This window comes from Pelobates fuscus, chromosome 2, assembly GCF_036172605.1.
Source record: "Pelobates fuscus isolate aPelFus1 chromosome 2, aPelFus1.pri, whole genome shotgun sequence".
Lineage (NCBI taxonomy): Eukaryota > Metazoa > Chordata > Amphibia > Anura > Pelobatidae > Pelobates > Pelobates fuscus.
Window position 1 is genome coordinate 350475306 of NC_086318.1, and position 16710 is coordinate 350492015.

Here is a 16710-nt window from a genome sequence, read left to right on the forward strand (position 1 = left end):
ACTTGCTCTAGACTAGTACAATTTAGCAAACGTGAATATTTTATGGGTTGTCTTTTCATATTTTGAATGGACTTAATATTTTTAAACGCAATATATAACAACCAGTGTGTCCGATTCTCATCCTCAAGCTTCTGCAGAACTCTGCCCAAACCAGAAAGTGACTCCGCCAATCATGAGGACTATATGTAGATAGTGCATTTAGTAAAAAATAAATAACAACAATGCTCAGCTTCAAAGTCCCTCCTGTTTCTGTTATTCTGAGAATGCATTGCAAGCAGAAGCATGGTAAACCAAGAATAGATCCTACAAATCAGTACCCTCTCATTATGTTCTATGGAGTTTTCCCCTATCCCATAAATCCCAGTCCAGAAGGATTTATGGCTTAATTAGTTCAGCTCTCACTCACAGTTCTAATTGTATTACATGACAGGAGGCTTCATATTTTGCTTAAGTCTCTCTTTATTTAAGCTCCACAGCAGCACACTCAGCACACTAACATAGAAACAGTGAAACCAATCAAAAACAAGTAATACAGTATAAGACTCTGCTCTCCAAGCCACTCCCCCTCTTTCTCTGCTGCTCCGCACCAGTACAGGTCAGAGTGCCACTGTCCTACATTTGTGTTTTTTCGGTGGCATTTTGTTTTTACTTAATTCACATTGGTATCATTTTATTATCTCAGAGTTTCTTTTTCTGCACCTTTTACTCAACTTTATTTCAGTTAATTTATTTCTTTTTGCGGTAATTTATGTCCTTGTTCTATTCCTACTTTCGCTTTATTTCTTTCAGTCACAATTTACGATCTCCTTACTAGAGTCCTTGAGTTTCGTGGTCAACCAAGAGAAATCCGCACTTACTCCTTCCCAGGTGGTTTAGTTTTTTGTGTTTTCAAGCTAGACGCTTCCAAGTGCATCCTCCGCTTCCCTCAATCAAAAATTTCAGCAATCCATAAGGAACTCCGCAGGACATTACGTCTAGATCAGGTTTCCCTCTGAACGATGGCACGGATTGTGGGTCTACACTCAGCCTCAATACAGGCCATCTACCCAGGACCTTTGCATTATCGAGCCATGCAGCACTTAAAAGCACAGTTTCTTCAACCCTCATATGACCAAATGGCTCCCTTAACAGCAGAAGTCCAAGAAAAACTTCACTGGTGGCTCTTCCACATGTTGGCGTGGAACAACAAAGCAATCTTCGGTCCCACCCCAGACTTCATCGTGGAATCGGACACAAGTCTATGGGGATGGGGTGCTTCTGGCCCAACAGCCTCCATGGGAGGCACTTGGACATCAGCAGAGAACATATGTCATATCAACTGTCTAGAGTTGATTGCGGGGTCGTTTGCTATACGCAGTTTGTCAAAATAACTCTCGAACTGTTGCATACTGTTGAGAATGGACAACATATCCGCGGTGAAATACATCAACTGTCTGGGCTTGGCCCGGTCACGAGTGCTTTCAGAAGTAACGAAAGATATTTACAGTTTCTGTTTTCAACACAATATTACCCTACAGGCAGAACAACTTCCCGAAGTGGAGAATCTCACGGCGGATTGGTTCTCCAGACATTGGAGAGACGTCAGCGACTGGTGACTCCCACGATCCGTATTCCTATGCATCCCCCACCTAAGAGGACCCTTCAGGGTAAATCTCTGTGTCCAGCACAAACTACTAGGTCCCCAGGTTTTTCAGCTGGATTCCAGATCCAGAATGTTCAGCTGTGGACGCTTTTCTCCAGGAGTGGCCCGTACATGGAGCTTATGCTTTCCCTCCTTTTGCGATGATCTCTAGAGTCTTACTGCAGGTCAGTCAAAACTGATACTGCAGGTCAGTCAAACTGATATTACTGACTCCATTATGGCAGGGCCAGACTTGGTTCACGGATCTCCTAGGCCTCTCCTGCCAAGACCCACTCGTTCTTCTAGCGTTCCCAGATGTTCTCTTGGACTCACAGGGTCACCCTATGGTACTAGACGCCCGTCTTTACTTGGTGGCTTGGACTCTTTCAGGGGTACCTGAAACGTCGGAGGACTATCGCAGACAAGTAAGAGCCTCCTCTGGGACTCGTGGGCCCCTGCAGCTTGAAGATGCCATCTCGCTGCCTGGGAATCTTTGTGTACTTGGTGTATGGCTCCTCTTCCCTTCATCCTGACTTAACTTTCTCACCTGTTCGATTTGGGACGCTCCTACCGCTCTATCAACCTGGTACATTCAGCCATTTCAGCGGCGCATGTCCCACTACAGGGCTCTCCGATCAGGTAGGACCCACTGGTATGCAGACTACTTAGAGGCATCAAGCTGGCACGACCTCCTGCACCTAAATATACTCACCTCTGGGATGCAATCCTCAGGATTTCTACTCGACTGTCCCGAGAACGAAAATCTTTCCCTTCGCCAGCTATCAGCAAAGTTTACGCTACTATAATATATAGTCTCCTTTCGCTGAGTATCGGACGTTAGAGCTTTTGACTGTGATTGATTTACCTTCTCCCTGGAAGGAGTTTCATTCTCCATCTCCAGACGCACGAAATCGGATTCGTCCACGGTCTTTTACCCGTACTTCAGGGACTTCCCAAAACTCTGTTTGGCTTCGGCCCTCTCAAGATATGTTGATATTACCTCGTCTCTACATTCTGCCCGGGGAGGTCAACTCCTGATTTCCTATGTCCGCCCTCATGGCCCTGTCTCTTCTACCACGTTGGATCAGATGGTTACTCTCCCTGGCGTGTATTGATCCCTCATTTGGAGCCCATTCGGTCAGAGGGGCTGCGGCTTCAGGAGCCTTCAGAGCGGGTGCGTCCTTCCAGGACATCCTCCGTTCCGCAGATTGGTCTAGGGAGCGGACCTTCCGTCATTTCTATTTCCGGCCATCGTCCCATGCTTCTCTCGCTTTATTGTCCAAGCGCTAAAACAGCAAAATATGAAGCCTCCTGTCATGTAATAAAATTGTAGGTTATGTTCGCTTTAGTGTACCTATAATCTTAATTTTATTAATGACAGGAGGCAAATATTTTCCCACCCAGGTTCTTTTTCCAGCCCCAGTTGTTTTCTGCTCAGGTAAGTCAGTATGCACAATTATGGATGTTCGGAATTGGTTCTTCTCCACTTGATTGTTTCCTTACATGGATTTATGATCCAACCGTTTTCTTCACCTGGGCATTTTGGATTGATGAAAGCATGTTAGCTTACATTTGCTTAGGAGCCACAGTCTACTATGAATGTTATGGACCGGTGTCTCTATCCGGGTTTGCATGCTTTTAGTAGTTTACTTCACAAGATTAATCCCAAGATTAATTGAGTCTTATACTGTATTACTTATTTTTGATTGGTTCTCACAGTTTCTATGTTAAACTATGCTGATGTGGAGCTTAAACTCCAGTGCCAGGAAAACAATCCGTGTTCCCTCTCCCTCCCACCCCCCAATCACTGGTTGCTGAAGGCGTGAAAACCCCTTTAGTAACTTACCTGAGGCAGCGACGATGTCCCACGCCGCTGCTTCTCCCTCCGCGCCTCCTTCTGATTGCGTCGGCCGGTGGGCGAGACTGATCCCGCCCACCGGCCGAGGAGACCTAATGCGCATTAGCGCTCCCCATAGGAAAGCATTGAAAATGCATTTCAATGCTTTCCTATGGGTAAATGAGCGACGCTGGAGGTCCTCACACAGCGTGAGGACGTCCAGCGACGCTCTACAACAGGTTTCCTGTGCTAAAAACCAGGAAGTGCCCTCTAGTGGCTGTCTAGTAGACAGCCACTAGAGGTGGAGTTAACCCTGCAAGGTAATTATTGCAGTTTATAAAAAACTGCAATAATTACACTTGTAGGGTTAAGAGTAGTGGGAGTTGGCACCCAGACCCCTTGAATGGGCAGAAGTGGTCTGGGTGCCTGGAGTGTCCCTTTAAGTAAAGAGAGACTTAAGCAAAATATTCACCTAATACTAAAGTGAACATAATCTACAATTATTACAAAGGATGAGTGGATCTGCTAAATAAGCCAAAAGCAAACTGTGCAGCTAATGGCCTATTCATAGCTTCTCTGTGGGTGGCGCATTGTTGTGAGATGCATTCAAAACTGTGAATATGGCCGTGATTTGTGACTTACTGAGCCACAGACCACACAAACATGGCTCAGGGGGAGTTAGAGACTTGGGCAGCAGGTACAGATTGCCAGCAAGTGTTACACTGATCTAGGATAGCAAAAGTGTATGTAAAACTCCTACTTTTACGTCACAGATACAATAGACAGAGATTTAAAGTTTTACTGAAGTTTAAGTAAAAATGTGCTGAAAGACCAGGGTCAGACTACTCTCTGTATCATAATCTATCTATGGAGCATAGGTTGTTATGAAGCTTAGGGTGACCCTATAAGTAAAATTGGACAGAATATACATAATAAAAACTCTGAAAATGCCCAGATCTTAGAACGGACTGATTAGGAATAAAGTGATCTGGCAAAGTAGCTTTAAATTCAGGTTTAAGTTTATCAGATAGATAAGGAGCAGAGAACAGATGTTATAGCCAGTATGCATAAGAAAAAAAGATGCATTTAAAAAAAAAAACATATATAACCAACCACTTTTACAGCTTAAAAAAACTGTACTCAAGAAATGCAACAAATCTAATTCTACACTGAAGCGAGTCATTCACTATAAAATTAAACAGGATAAATGTTCTGCTTTTGTACTCAGGAAAATAATCCATTATAACTCGTGGTTAAAGGCTGTTAAGAAGTTTGTGGTAGTTGCGACTATTTTTCCACGTTAGAAGATCTTTGTTAGCTAAACAGAAAACCATGTTAAATGGTAGACACATTTCCCAATCAGGCAACAGGAATAATGTTCAAGTATAAGACAGACTGTGAATATGAAAGTTATACATACCAAATTGTTCCAAACTTTGATAGTGCCTCCACGAGGTCAGCTTCCACCACAGATTCACAAAGTCCTCTTACGTGAACTACAGGCGACACAGAAACCTTGTGGTGATTCCCACCAGCATCCTGAAAAATATGGCAAAATATACTGAGTTAGTTTAAAATAGGAAGAACATGCCTATATGATTTCACCCTAAGTATGCATACATCCATTGGTATAAATATGTTTTACTAGAAACGTGATGAGCAATTTGCAAGGACATCTTTATCACATGAAAGTCATGCAGAATGTTTACATTCAAATGAATCTGTAGAGACAGGAGGACTGACAAGGGAACCCGGAGGGGAAAGAAAACTGGAATGTAAAGGTTCACTTGCAATTTTTATCTATTACTAGATGGTCCATTTGAGGGACTGGGCCAGGGGTTGTTCATCTCCCAGTCTATTCATCAAAGAATCACTGAGATAATTATTTTAACATGTTCTATAATTCAGTGTTACCCACAAAGATCTACTGGCTGTTGAAAACAGACACCAGCTAGGAAATTAAACTCCACTTAAACACTTAAGAATCCTAAACAATTGTTACAAAGATCACAATCACAAATACTCTCAAACAAAACTAGGACAGTTTAACTGTCAGTGATTGGCAGCTGCATAGAATGGAACTTGACTGCAGCATTCACACTCATGCAAATAAATTAATGGTGATGGTTGGCTCCAGGTGAATGGTGATGATTGGCGGAAAATTATGGGTGCAGGTTAACTCACTGTTATTGACAAGGATAACACAGAATTGTAAATCATGTGTTGGTGCCACAGAGAGCCCTGTTTTTTTTTTGTTTGTTTTTTTCCCAAACAGTTTATATATGGCTTGACATAAAACAGACCTTGAGAGGAAAAAAAACAAAAAAAAAAAACATCTGATTACACTAAAAAAAAGCAGTTGCTTATTAAATTAACATTCCAAACACCATGATCACTGCAGCGCCGTTAATGGTGACCGTAAATTATTATTATTATTCACCACACCATTTCCTAATCATGCTGGTCCCCTTCGACATAAGAGTAGAGTTTAGTTCAGTAGAGTAGCTCTGTCCAGGATATTCCAGTCCTCAATGACGGACGTGACCTCAGGTAAGCTATCAAAACGTTATCAAACCGTTTAACAAATTGCACCTGGTGGGGAGTGGTGGAGCATATGTAGCAGTTATGGTGCTTGATATGTTCCTTTAACAGAAAGAAATCTAAATAGTGCAATTTATGGTTAAAAGGTTGATTAGTATACACAAAAAAAAAATAAAAAAATTATGGGTTTAAAACATTACCTTTAGGACTTAGCTGGCTACTAATCAATTTGTGCTAAAGAAGGGATATCATGAAATCCTGGGCCACATTTCAATATCATGGGTCTATATTTACTTAGCTATAGATCTGTATTCAGATACAATACAACATACAGTGTATTTTATTATACATAAATGCAACAGAAGTTGCATATTAAACAGATATCAACAATGAACTACTGGTGATTATTTACACTAATAAAATGTTCCAGCGGACAGTCGGGCTGTAAATGCAATACTTCCATAGGGATAATTACTGTGATATGAATGCATGTTATCACTAAAGCAGTTTATTATTTTATCTTTAATATGAAAATAACTTTTTAGCCAATACACACACAAAACAAGTATCAAACAGGATACAAACTGCTTCATAGCACACCCTAAGGTGTATTCCTTATCAAATTCAAACATTTACTAAACACGTGTACACGGACACGGATCTTACGCAGTCTTTAGATATTTTATCTAACTACCATACTGATGTTATATGCAGAGAGGAAAAGAAAATGTGCTGTGCTCAAAGGATTTTCTGTTAAAACAGACACTTGAGAGAAAACCAACTACCTATGCATGTGGTTCATGTTAGAGATCTATTTACTTAAAGAATAAAAGATGTTTGCCAGTGATCTTAAAAAAAAAACATTGGTCTATGGGTCATAAACTGAACCCACTGGTTTCCAAGTAGTGCTTAAGCCGGTATTCAAAGTATTTGAATAACAAAATATTAATCTCATGCTGATTGGCATTGAAGTAGCTCGAATATGCAAAGTTCCATTGATTATGTCTAATATTTAATGGAAAAATCTGTTATGATTATTATTATGGTTATTAAAGGAACACACTAGGCAGTACATCTTAATGAATGCGTATACGTGCCCCTTTTCTTAGCAATGTAAAACCCATGCAAGGTCTTCACGTTCACATTCAATGTAATCATGCATAGCATAATGATGCTGAGAGCAGCCAATGTTTCTCATTGAGAAGCACTAAATTCAGTTTTTATTTATGAGAAGCATCGGATTTCGCAGAGCAAGAGGATTGCCACACGGGTCATAAGAAGAATCCGCCATGATGATCTCAGCAGACGTGGAATGGCTGTTCAAATTAGAGCTGTAGAACAATTTTTCATTGTTAAAGGGAGGATGGTAGACCTGCCAGGATTCCCCAACAGGCACCACAGGTGACAAAGGGTGTGGTAGGTTCTAGAAACCCTTGGTGCTTGAGACCAAGTGAAACCTTGATGACCCGTAGACAAACAGAAAATCAATGTACCGTATATACATATATCAGCCTTTCTAGGTTATGTCCTCTCTCATGATCAGTGTGCTGGTTATAGTCTCCAGGATCACCATACGTTCCAACTAAGTAGCCGCCGCCGCCGCCACCACAGCCCCCCAAAGCTAACCTCCAGCAATGCCTATGACTAGCATAGTGTCCATGGTGACCATGATGTGATCAATGATAAATACAGTAACACTGGATCTCAAAAGGGACTAGATGTCCCAAATTAAGAAGCAAGTGTAAAGTAATGAGTAAAAGTTTAAGCTTTTTTCTTCTATTCATAATATTACCAACACAGCATAGTAACAACAGCCAGTGCACAATGGGGGCACAGAGAATGAGACTTTTTTGAGTTTACTGCCTACAAGGCACTACCTCAGATCAATTATATCTGGATTTAACTAGTATTATAATGAAACAAGTCTACAAAGAGAATGATGTCAACACCTAGCTATATTCTATTCTTGCAAAGTAGCGCTCAGCTTTCCACTGTACATGAAACAGGAAATTGCTCTTTGAATTATCTAGCAATGCGTTCAACATGCCAAAGGTTAGCTGGAAATATTATATTACCCTTTATTTGTTTTTTTTCATAAGAACGGCAGATTATTCATCTCTCAAAAACAAAACTTCAAACAGCTCCAAAAGTCGAGACCACTTTATTCTTGCAAAAAAAAAAAAATGGCATGAGTGCCTAACTCTTAAGAAATTCTGGCGAGGTAGCTATGAGGTTGTTGAATCTTCTCCCCTCTACATCTGCATCAGACCTAATGCATGCAACTTACAATTACATAATAATAAAAATTATATATATTTACTGCTGATGAGACACTTGCACAATGTTTATGAATATTAGAGGAAAAGAGAAAACTATTACAAGGCATTTATAACCTGAAATAATTATCAGGACATTTATCCAGAAAAAAAAATAAAGCATTATAATGGCAACAATGATCAGGGTTTCATCTACTCACCCAAACTATATGTGAGGACAAGGGGTGGGAGAATAACAGAAAATGGGACTTGGGGGGAAAAAAGTGTCAGGCCGCCAGGTGCAGTAAGGAAGACCGGAATGAAGAGCAAAGTGCAATGAAGGTAAGAGAATTCACAGTGTGTTTTATAGAATGTGTGTCAGTATGTTTCAGTCAGTAAGTTTATGTGTGTCTGCGTATGGGTCAGTGTGTGTGTCTTTAGGAGTGTGTGTGTGTGTATATATGCATGGGTCAGCATGTGTCTCTTCATGGGTCAGTACGTGTATGTATGGGTCAGAACGTATATGGGTGACACACGCTTCTGCATTGGTCAGCTTTTGTGTCTTTAGGAGTCAGTGTGTGTATGGGTCAGTGTATGCAAATCTGCATGAGTGGGTGGAACGAATGGGGCGGCAAAAATTTTTTCGCCTAGGGCAGAAAAAATCCTTGCACCGGTCCTGCATATAATATATAGAAATGACTAACGGCAAGTTACCAGCCCAGAAGCAAATCCACACTGGATAGCAGGACTTTAAAATGAAATTACTTGATACCTTCCCTCAGCTAAATACCAAACTATTAAAGAAAGGTTGATTGAAACTGAGCCACTTCCAGAAGTCACACTATCTCAGCCGCATTGATAATGTAGAAATACACTTCTTTATATTGCCAATGTTAATTTCTTCCTAAATGTGGCTATGTTGATTGGCTGAGAGTTGCCAGGTTGGGCAAAATTGGCACTAAAAACGTAGAGTGCAAATGAATCAATCACTGCGGTCAAAATGAACCAAAACCAAACAGTACTGTAGTGAGTAGAGAGAACTCAATTTAAGGAGGGAGGGAAAATCAAGGTTTTCCCTGTGAGAGAAGAACCTGATCACATCTGTCGCAACGCGCGGACAACAGATGTATTTTTTTTGCACATAAATCGACAGATTAGGCAGTATGGAGCAGAGTTCTGGGATGCCTATGTCACATATTCCGGGGTATAACTAGCCCCAGGCACAGAAATGCAAATATCTATTAATGTGCAGTGTTTCAAGTAAAAATGCTGCATATACACAGATTTCTATCACCACAACAATTTCTAAGAACATCCTTTAGGCTGTCAGAATGGCTTTGCTTATACGGTTTTTCATGAGCATCAGACAGTAAGCGTTGCACAAACCATGTTCAAAATAGTACTGCAACATTTATAAAAGATAGTCACTTCATTGTATGATTGGAGAGAAGATGCACAATGGCTGAACCCCCTTTATTTTACAGTCTATTTGATACATTTAAAGAGAAATTGACTGCCTTTTCATTCCAACTGTTCAACCAAAAAGTCCCATTTCACATCTAGTGCATACACATATTAAAGAGGAGAGAGAGGCCTCTCATTTGATTTAATTCTTATATATTCACATCATTCAGCAAGACTAGTTTCGAAAAAAAAACCAAAAAAACACCAAAAACAAAACATTGTAGTACTATCACAACTACAGCAGCCTATTGACAAACAAAAAAAAAAAAAAAAAAAAACTATTGTAATTTACACTGTAAAGGTACGTCAGTCAATGCTATGAGCAAATGTAGGACATGTAACACACACAGAGTTCAACACAATATTGGGGTGGGGGGAGGGGATTATAAATCTAGATTTTAAAAATATTCGTCATACATGTAATAGATGTGTATGCTTTGGTACAGTTGATCTTTTAAAAAAAATAAAAAATAATAAATCCCATGGTTTAGAATGTCCCAGACCTACAATACAGGTAATAAGGCTCCAACAAATTATGTAATATTTTTGGATAACATTTATAAATGATTTGTTATTTGATAAACTTTTAAAAATTATATTTTTTTCAAAATACTAAAATATCTCAAATATTTAGAGCAATAAATAAATAGCAATAAATGAACACCAACATTTAAAAAGATATTAAATCAGTTTAGAGCGTTAACAAAATATATTAAACAGAGGTAAAGATGTGAATCTTACTAAGACAGCAGGTTTAGTTGCATTACGAGAAAATTCGGGCACATAAGGTAAAGTAATCACTTGAAGTAAAATCGCATCCAAATTTGTGATGTATGGATGTACATGGATGTTATTTTATAGATTGCCCTTATATAATTATTCACAGGGCTAGCCACATACATATACTACATTTACAAATGATTGGCAGAATTCAGGGAGTATTTATTTCAATACAATCTGGCCTCTATTTAAAACTCATTCTACAAATGAGATTTGCCACAAATAGATTGCAAATTAGCTTCTACGCGGCTATATTTCATGAAAATTGTAGAAAAATGCATGCTAAATAAATGTCTACCAGTTTTTGTCTGCAGCGAACATTTGATCAATATGACTTCCATATAGAATATTCCGAGTGAGAGAGAGAGATTTTTTTTGGACATTTTAGTATGCTGAACAAAATTTTTAAAGTTCATCCAAAAATTTTAAATCATTTGGAAAGCGTATCAAATAATATTAAATTGAAGCCTATATATGAAAAATGAATAAGCATATATAAGAATAAATTAACATATATATTAGTGTACACTAAGTGTATCCTTTTAAAGCCTGACAACCTTACAATATTATTTATTTTGGAAAATGTTTCCAGTTCAGATACTTTGGCCCTAGAATTTGAAATTCACTTTGAATACGGACAATTAAATCTTTAAGAAACATTACTTTGTAAAGTAATAAAATGTGAGCAGGATATTGCCTTGTTGCAGAGGGATTTGGATAGATTGGGGGATTGGCCACTAAAATGACAGATTAAATTTAACGTAGAGAAATGCAAAGTTATGCACTTCGGGGTTAAAGGGAAACTCCTGTGCCAGGAAAACGATCCGTTTTCCTGGCACTGGAGGGTCCCTCTCCCTCCCACCCACCAATCCCCAGGTACTGAAGGGGTGAAAACCCCTTCAGTCACTTACCTGAGGCAGCGGCGATGTCCCTCGCCGCTCCTCCTCTCCATTGCGTCGGCTGGTGGGCGAGACTGATCCTGCCCACCGGCCGAGGAGACCTAAAGCGCATGCGCGGCAATGCCACGCATGCGCATTAGTGCTCCCCATAGGAAAGCATTGAAAAATAATTTCAATGCTTTCCTATGGGGATTTGAGCGACGCTGGAGGTCCAACGCTCTAGCATAGGTTTCCTAGAGCCACTAGAGGTGGAGTTAACCCTGCAAGGTAATATTTGCAGTTTATAAAAAAACTGCAATAATTACACTTGCAGGGTTAAGGGTAGTGGGAGTTGGCACCCAGACCACTCCAATGGACAGAAGTGATCTGGGTGCCTGGAGTGCCCCTTTAAGAATGCACAAGCAGTAGTGAACTATGGATAACCACACACGAGAAGGATTTGGGAATTGTTATAGACAACAAATTAGGAAGCAATATGTTATGTCAATCTGCCGTTGCTAAGGCCAGTAAGGTTTTGTCATGTTTAAATAGGGGCATAAATTCTCGAGATGAAAATATAATTTTTCCTCTTTATAAATTGCTGGTAAGACCACACCTTGAATATGCTGTGCAATTTTGGGCTCCTGTTCTAAAGAAAGATGATATGGCACTAGAAAAAGTGCAGAGACGAGCTACAAAATTGATAAAAGGAATGGAGCATTTTAGTTATGAAGAAAGGTTAAAAAATGTAAATCTCGTTAGTTTGGAAAAACGGCGCCTGAGAGGGGATATGATATACAAATATATTCGGGGCCAGTACAAACCATTATCTGGAAATCTTTTCATAAACAGGGCTAAACATAGGACACGAGGTCACACATGACTGGAAGAAAGGTGATTTCCTCTAAGGCAAAGAAAAAGGTTTTTTTTTTACAGTAAGAGCAATAAGGATATGGAATTCTCTGCCTGAAGGGGTGGTTTTATCAGAGTCCATACAGATGTTTAACCCCTTAAGGACACATGACATGTGTGACATGTCATGATTCCCTTTTATTTCAGAAGTTTGGTCCTTAAGGGGTTAAACTGCAATTGGATAAATACTTGCAAAAACATAGCATACAGGGATATGATTTATAATTAGTGGGGTAATAGTTGCTTGATCCAAGGAGACATCTGACTGCTATTTTGGGGTCAAGAAGGAATTTTTTCCTAGTTTGTTGCAAAATTGGAAGCGCTTCAGACTGGGTTTTTTGCCTTCTTTTGGATCAACAGCAAAAACATATGTGAGGAAGGCCGAACCTTATGGACGCAAGTCTCTTTTCAGCTATGTAATTATAGCAATAGAAATACAAACATTTATTCCTAATGCTATAGTTTTTAACTACCTATTTTAGTATCCCCCGTCGTGCGAAGGTTTGAAAGACAAGTATTACTCACCTTTAAGCCCTCGCCATGCCTGAGATCATTTATGAAGATGATGTCAGCCAATCATAAGTTTCCCCATATGAAAAAAAATCTAAAGTCTTGGGCACATTTGCGGCAAAACGCTGCGCCAAATCAAATAATTATATAAGACCATTTGGTTAAATAGCAGAGTTCAACGCTGTTATTTGGGGGAAAGTTCTTCTAGTGGCTGTCAGGGAGACAGACACTAAAGGCATGCTAACCTTGAAATTAAAACACTGCCGTTATTGCTTTCAGTTGCAGGGTAAACAGACAGGAACATGGTACCCAGACAACTTTATTGAGATTAAGTGGTCTGAGTGCCTATAGAGTCCCATTAAGTGTATAACAATGTGAGTTTACCAAAAATGTGAAAGTTTCTAACCCAATGACATCTCAAGTCTGTTATATAAAGGTACACATCTAAAAAGTGGAAATTTTTGCATATCGTCAAAACCTTAAATAAATTTTAAAAAATTTAAATCAATCACTCGATAGCTTTTGTTTATTTGAGGTAGGTGTGTGTGTGTGTCTCTCTCTCATAAAATATATATATATACACACATACATATACATATACACACACACACACTTTTTACTTGTTACTTAACTGCTATAATTGCTTCATGTTGTTGGCCAGGATATAAAAACGGCTGTTTGAATTTGTAACCTCATGAAAAACAACTTGAATGCCCTCCACATACCACAGTAATGATTACCCAATTAATTTCCTTTGGTAGCTTGAGGTTCCTAAATATTTGCAGGCAGATCTAGTCATGTGCTTCCCAACTGCTAAAAAGTAGGTAATCCTGTGAATGTAGACGAGTTGCAAGGATATTTTCACCTTTTATTCATTCTTGCTCAAAGAGCAGCAGTAGCAAATGTTAATGATGACAAAATTGAAAGTTAAATAATTGTGGTCTAAGCAAGGGATCAACTGCGTAAGTGAAATGCAAGAAAAATGATTTAAGGAAGCATACTCAAGCTGAATAGAGACCTCACAGAGATATCACGGGTGACATAAGAACGTTTGAATTAGTGTGTCACATAAATTCAAAAACATCAAACTGCTACCAGCACACCCGGCTGAATCCAACAGACTATTTTTTATTTCTTACGGAAATAGTAACAGCAAGAATAATTTTTTTTTAAAAAAATAGCAAGACCATTCAGAAGCAAAAAAAAAAAAAAAAAAGGTTCTTCTAACTTTCAAAACCTGACCTATATTTTGTAGCATATGCTTGTAACATAGAAAAAAAAGCCTTGGTATATCAAACAGTTTCTGGGACTCCATCTTTCATTATATCCACAACCTAAAACAGCACGCTTTCCCTTGCAAGCACGCAGAAATGCTGCACAGACTCCTATCACCATGAATGCTTCAAAATTACTGAAGTGGTCATGGTGGGTGAAGTAACCCTTTAAATGTCGCTAGAATAACATGTATGTAGCAAAGATTCCTTAAAACAAAATTAGTAACAAACATGGAACTTTGAGGCTCAGTGTCCAAGATGTGTAAAAGGGTTATATTCAGTCCAATATACTAAATTTGTAAGGACACAAAGTTAAATATTGATGGATTACTCCAAGAACCATGACAAATTCAGTGATTAGAAGTGGTCATGGTGCCCAGAGTTCGGGCTGGCTCGTCGCATATTTTGATGCACAGACACTCACTCATTGGCTGGGAGAGCTCAGCTGAAGCGCTCAACCAATCAATAAGGGCCATGAAGACAGATGTAAACCTGCCAATGACCTGCGTCCAGTAAGAGGGCAAACTGTTAAATGGTTTGCCCAATTACTAGGGAACTGTGCGAGTTTACTCCTACCATCATAGCCACTACTGTAGTCTGTGGTGGATATGACGGTTGGAGCAACCCTTTGACTTAAAAGTAACCATAAGTTACCATGATTACAGTGCAAGAGGTTATTAGCCCTTAACACATAAAATGTCTATTTGAAAGATTTTCCTTATACATACATAATGGTAAATACATGCTTTCATAAAAACATTTTCAAAAAATTAAAAAGCCACCTGTGCTAAAATGGGCTACATACATATACACACAAAATGTTATCAGAATCACATAAAAATATGCATTTAAACAGAACGTAACATCTGTATGCCTGTACTCCTAAATAAAGAATAAAAAAAAATAAAAATAAAATTTTTGGCATGTAGGATTTATATAGTGCAGAAGTGAAATGATATGAAGCCATATTATCAAGCACTACAAGAAAGACCATACACAATGATACTCTTACTTTTTAATAATTTCTGAGCTCTAGCCGTCACTTACACTTAAGCAATACTTTCTTAAATGTAAAATAGCTTTTCCTACATGAAAATACGTAAACATTTCATAAATTCATGCTAAAATCCCAGTTTAACAAAATTTATTATTTGGCATTTGTTTAATGTATAACTCTACCTCATTCATACCAGTTTAAATGTATATGCCCCCCGTTGTACAGCGCTACAGAATTTTCCGCCGCTATATAAATAATAATAATACGTTTTTATGTCATTCCGTTTATATGAACATGATTTTTTTTCAGTTCCATAAACACATGCACGTGTGTCATTTTATTACCATACATAGTAATATACGTATTATCCATCATTGTGTGTGCCATGCAGTACATACACATGTGTATTGATTTACTGTATTTTTATTAGTAATTTGACAGAAAAAAAAGCAAACTCCACATGCCAAGTGCTATGATACAATACAAAAATACACATACAGGCCAACAGGCATGTAATGCTCACCTGTGCATGGCTGGGTCCCCTTCATTATTCTATTAAATCTAGATCTATACACGCTGCTAGTGAAACTGACAGCAAAACTATTAATGAAACGTGACTTACCTGGAGTTTGGACCTAGGTGCATGGCATCCACATAAATCCTGGACATTTGACATGCAAGCACTGCTAGGATATATACCTCTACTCTACTCCAATGACAGACATTAAATATAAATTAAAGCCATTATAGAAAGCACTGCTAGGATATATCCCTCTACTCTACTCCAATGACAGACATTAAATATAAATTAATGCCATTATAGAAAGCACTGCTAGGATATATACCTCTACTCTACTCCAATGACAGACATTAAATATAAATTAAAGCCATTATAGAAAGCACTGCTAGGATATCCCTCTCCTCCAATGACAGACAGTAAATATAGGAAGCCCTGTATAGCCGTGTTGGCAGTGCCAGCATGCCCTGTTATATCCAGTATAGAGGCACCATGGGACCCTGGCATGCCAAGGGCACAGGAATGGCCCATTATTGTGGGGGAGGGGGGTGGTCCATATTCATAGTAATGTAATGATATAATTACCCCATACTTGGCTTCCCCCCAGGTGCTCTTGGTGGGCTCGGGGACCGGCTCCCCCTCCTGATCCTCGGATGTGTAATCTATCTCCCCGTCCTCCTGGCTGTACTTCTGCCTCTTGGGCTGGTTCTCATACTCGCCCTCCTCGAACTGTTCGGATGAAGAGGACGACATGGCTCCTTTGTCCGCTCTCGGTCAGCCCGTCAGACACTGGCGACAATGAGCAGCGGGTTTCTCAGACAGCAGCGGGAGGGGGCGGGGCCTGCACGCAGAAGGCACACAGCGGCTGCTGAGGGCGGCCAGGCTTGGCCTCGGATGTCAGAGCGCATGCGCAGCCTCCCGCTTCTCCTGCAGCCTGGCAGAGAGCGCGCAGGATAAAGGCCCTGCCTCCAGCTGGCTTGCCATTGGAAGGCTTGTTGCCATGGTGACAAGTCCGGTTCTGAGCAGGCAGTGAGGCAGCTGAAGGTGTGACAGTCCATAGCTGCACTGCAATGTCCTGACTGGCAGTGCCCCCTTCAATCACAGGAGTGCTATAGCACTGGGTG

At 39.7% G+C, this 16710-nt stretch overlaps 1 protein-coding gene across 1 annotated transcript in view; it reads right to left on the minus strand.

Annotated features, from left to right (window-relative positions):
- Positions 1-16452, minus strand: part of HNRNPLL (heterogeneous nuclear ribonucleoprotein L like) — a 47271-nt gene extending 30819 nt beyond the window's left edge. The window contains exons 1-2 of the mRNA XM_063443619.1: positions 16172-16452; positions 4879-4997 (exon numbers count right to left, since the gene is read on the minus strand). Coding sequence (XP_063299689.1) covers positions 4879-4997; positions 16172-16339 — 287 coding nt within the window. The 5' untranslated portion in view covers positions 16340-16452. The remainder of the gene's footprint in view (positions 1-4878; positions 4998-16171) is intronic.
- Between the last annotated feature and the right edge of the window lie 258 nt (positions 16453-16710).